The following is a 4,201-nucleotide window of genomic DNA, read 5'->3' as shown; positions in this document are numbered from 1 at the left end:
CCACACTGCGGCTTCCCGCCGCCTGCGGGGAAGTCTTCGCCGTACACATCGCACCGCCGCTCGCCGCCACCGCCAGCGCCGTCGCTGACACCGTCCTGGCGGCCGTGTGCACCTCCAGCACGGAGCTCTGGTCGCTGAGTGGTCGCCCGCAGCAGCTTGCATCGTTGCCTTTCGGTGCGGGTGGGGAAGGGGGCGGCCGCGCCTGGGCGGAGGCCTGCGTGGCCTTCAGCCCCGCGGGCAGCTTGCTGGCCACCGCCGGGGCCATCTACGCCGCGCCGCCGTCCACAGCGGGAAGCAGCGTCGCCAGCCGAGGCGGCACGCCGGCTGCCGCGGCGACGGCGACGGCGGCGGCGTCGGTGTCAACGGCACCGCCACGTCTCGTCAATGACATGTGCGCCGCCACGCTGTGGGACGCACGCAGCGGCGCGCAGGTGACGCAGCTTCGGGGACTGCGCAATGCCGTACGTGCACTGGCGTTCAGCCCCGACGGAGCATTGCTGGCGACTGCGGTGGCGGAGGGGGCGGTGGTGCTGTGGTCCGCTGCCACCGGCACCTGTCTGGCAGTGCTACCGCTGGCGGAAGATGTGCTGGACGTGCCGGCGGTGACTTTCGCTCGCCGTGGTGCCGTACTGATGGCGGCGGGCGGCTCGGCGGTGTACACCTGGGACGTGCAGCTCGCAGTGGCAGCGGCCGCGGCGGACTCCGCCATCGGCGGCGTTGCCGGCGTGGGGACGGCCCTGTCCCGTGGGCGAACCCCGCTCGGTGGCAGTAGCGGCCGACGGGCGCTGGCCGCACTGGCCGCCGTCAACGGCCACAGCGACCGCGTGGCTTCTGTGTGCTTCAGCCCCAGTGGTGCGCTGGCGCTGACGGGAGGCGACGACAGTACGATACGGCTATGGGACGTTGTTCGGCACTCGGAGTTGGTGGCGGTTGAACAGCCAGGAGGTGAGCCCGTTGCTCCTCTCTCCCCCCCCGTCCCGCCTTCCGCCACTCTGCCTGCCGTTCACGTCCCTAACTTGCCCCCGAATCTCAGCTGACTCCATGCTACCATGTTCAGGAACCGCTTTATTTATTCCGGCTGTGCACTTTCCGCTGCTCACCTCCCAAGTGCCCCCAGCCTATCTGCAACATGTTTATATATATACTTGAGTCCTGTCTGGCTGAAAAGGGATGCATGCATGCATGCACGGATGGAGGATGATTAGATTGGCGTGGATAAGTGTGTGTGTGGAGGTGTGTATGTAACCCAATGTAATTGAACGCCCTCACCGCAGCCGTGCTGGGTCTGGCCTGGAGCCCCGACGGCACCCTCGTAGCGGCCGGACTGTCCAACGGCACAGCCCACGTTTGGTACTTTGGCGCCGTAGCAGCCGCCGCCGACGGCGCCTTCGCCAATGCCGCCGGCGCCGCAGCGGCGGCAATAGGGGACTTCACCACGCGCGAAGCCGCCCGTCTGCGTTGCGGCAGCGGTGCCCCCGACGGCGCCGATGATGTCAGTACGACAATGGACGCTGTGAGCTTCAGCGCAGACGGCAAGCTCTTCCTCGCCGCTGACGGCGAGGGTCGTGTTACCGTTTGGACGGTACGCGACTGGCAGCAGGTCGGTACCGCCGTACCCTCCGTACGGCCCAGCCGCGCAGCGATCAGCCGCGGCGTCGCCAGCGGCGGCGACACCGAGGGCGCTGCTGCCGGCGGCGGCGGAGTGTTCGGCTCCGGCACGCTCGTGGGTCGCTTCGCAGGCGCGGCGTTCAGCCCCGACGGGCGGTGGGTTCTGATGGGCTGCGGACGCGAGGTGATGCTTTGGAACGTCAAGTCGAAGAGGGAGTCTTCTAATCGGCTGGGGCCTCACGGCGCGCCTGTGGTGGCGGTGGCGGCGAGCCCCTGTGGCAAGGTGGCGGCGGTCGGAGCCGGCAGCACGGTGACCATTTGGGGTCGCCCGGAGGCCGCTCTCAGGGCCGGAGGTGGCGGCGGCGTCGCCGCTGCCGGCGGCGGCCGCACCAGCGGCGTTTCCTTCCGCCCCAACCCCACTGACGGCGGCGACGGCGGTCCGGCGGCGCCGTTCCCGACACGCGTGACGTTGCTGCCGGCGCTGGCGGAGGTGACGGGGCTGGCCTTCAGCGCCGACGGCGCGATGCTGGCTGCTAGCCTGGGTGACGGCTCTGTGCGTGTGTGGGACACGGGGCGCTGGCGGGAGTTGGGTTGGCTCAGTGCGCATGGTGCCGCGGCGACTTGTGTGGCGTTCAGCCCTGACGGTGCGGTGCTGCTGTCGGGCGGCGCGGACAACCGCTGCTTGGCCTGGTCCACAAGGGATGTGCTGCATCTCGTGTTCTCGTCGACGACGGGAGCGGTGGACGGTGAGGATCGGGAGTAACCACAGTGGCGCCCGGGTGGCTAAGTGCGGTGCCCGGGTGGCTGCGATGTGTTGCCACCCGGATCCTCCCACCGTAGGAGGGAGCGGCGGAGGAGAAAAGGGGGGAGAGGCGGAGTGTGGGTGTTTGCAGGCGATGGTCCTCGGGGGGTTGGCTAAGGGGGGATTGAAGATGGAGGGTTTGTTTGATTACATCGAAGCGGTGGTGGGTGATGGCAGCCAGGGTGGGTGATGGCAGCCAGGGTGGGTGATGGCAGCCAGGGTGGGTGATGGCAGCCAGGCAAGAGAGGGAGGCAGGGTGGCGGGCCTACCGGGACTCGACTACACGGGGCGGTGGGACATCAGGTAAAGCGGAGGACATGGGGCTTGCGGGGGCTGCATTGACGGCGACCTAATTCAAGCACTGAAGCAAAGCGAGGGGGTCAATGATTGGAAAGTTATCTCGTGCGCACCATGATTATTTCCAAATGTGATCGCATAGGTCGTACTTGCTGCACCACAGCAGTTGCGATATACAGAGTTTCCCTGGCGGTGAAGTGGCTTACCCCGGGGCTCCATCTGCCCGCCTACTGGGCTCATCTCCTAGTCAGTGATATCCGGATGCTGGTGATGATCAGGTGAAGACGAAAAACCCAAATTTGCGCCTGCAGCCTTGGACAACGGACCGCCTGCAGCCGTATGTATATTTGTACACGGTTGAATGCCGTACACTCCTCGTAATTTGAGTCCTCGGAGCAGCAGCACGTGAGCACTGGGTTTTACCTCCTCGCCGGCTTTGCACCCCTTCTCAAATGCCTTGCATCAATACATCCTGCGCAAGGGCTGCAACCCCCGCACATTTCTTCTAAAAGAATGAGGGCTCCTGGTTTAAGGAGCAGGAATGTCGATATTACACATGAAACCAGACTGCTGTGAGCGAGCTGCCGGTAAAGGCGCGAGTTGCACGTACACAGGTGCAATTCCCGAACCGCAAAGACCGCACCCCTCTCTGCCTCCACTGCCTTTAATTGATCTAAAAGTGTTCTCATCCAGAGCACCGCCCGGTCGATCCATGTGCGCCGACCCGTGGAACACTTCGCCGCAACACCGAAATAAAAAAATTGCTGCGAAGGCAGCGCCATTACTACATAACATTCATGTCACATACGAGCTCACCTTGCTTCGACCTTTTCCACAGATACAGTACAGTCACCATATGCATTTATTAAGTAGCACATCTGCCGCAATGGAATAGCCATGCAACTAAAACACCCAACAAGAAGGCCAAGACCAGTCTTCCACAATAACCAACCTCCCTGTCAGCTCGAGGGTTCTTCTGTCTGTCTGTCTCTCTCTCTCCACCCCCCCATGTGCGCGCACACCAGACTGCCCGCTCCACAGCACTAGCCCCGCCGTGCCCAGGTAAGCAGCTTCCCCCCAGCCACCCTGCCCAGGCGGGTGTCCATGTCCATGTCCGTGCAAGGTAACTCGTGTAGGCCGATATAGACATGTCTCCTCTTCCCGTCACACGGCCACCTGCTCGTCTTCCCCCCGGAGTCAACATAAACTCACACATCACCGCGAGGACAAGGGCAACCCTACAATCGCGCAAAACTGGAAAAGGAGCTGGAGCTCCCTTCTCACCTCCGGGGCACCCCCCTCTGGCTGCGTCTGCTGCTGCTGCTGCTTCCCACCCCTCCTCACCCCTCCTCCTCACGGTAGGGCTCCATCTTTTCGGAGATTTCGATTCCAAGTTTGCGTTCAAATTGAGACATCACATCGCCTCGCATAAGTTTTCCTAATCCCCGCCCCCCTCCTTTTATGTCTCCCATGCGGGCGGGCCCCCTCTCCCAG

General features: G+C 63.9%; 1 protein-coding gene across 1 annotated transcript; it reads left to right on the top strand.

Annotated features, from left to right (window-relative positions):
- Positions 1-389: 389 nt before the first annotated feature.
- On the top strand, positions 390-2,371 carry VOLCADRAFT_69725 (uncharacterized protein; the record flags this gene model as incomplete). The annotated part of the gene is made up of 3 exons (XM_002958601.1): positions 390-535; positions 773-953; positions 2,099-2,371. 3 exons carry the CDS (start codon positions 390-392, stop codon positions 2,369-2,371), a joined length of 600 nt encoding a protein of 199 aa, XP_002958647.1.
- Between the last annotated feature and the right edge of the window lie 1,830 nt (positions 2,372-4,201).

The sequence above is a fragment of the Volvox carteri genome (assembly GCF_000143455.1).
Source record: "Volvox carteri f. nagariensis unplaced genomic scaffold VOLCAscaffold_99, whole genome shotgun sequence".
Taxonomy (NCBI): Eukaryota; Viridiplantae; Chlorophyta; class Chlorophyceae; order Chlamydomonadales; family Volvocaceae; genus Volvox; species Volvox carteri.
Note: the sequence above shows the minus strand (reverse complement) of the source record. Positions and strands in the feature narration are given on the sequence as shown.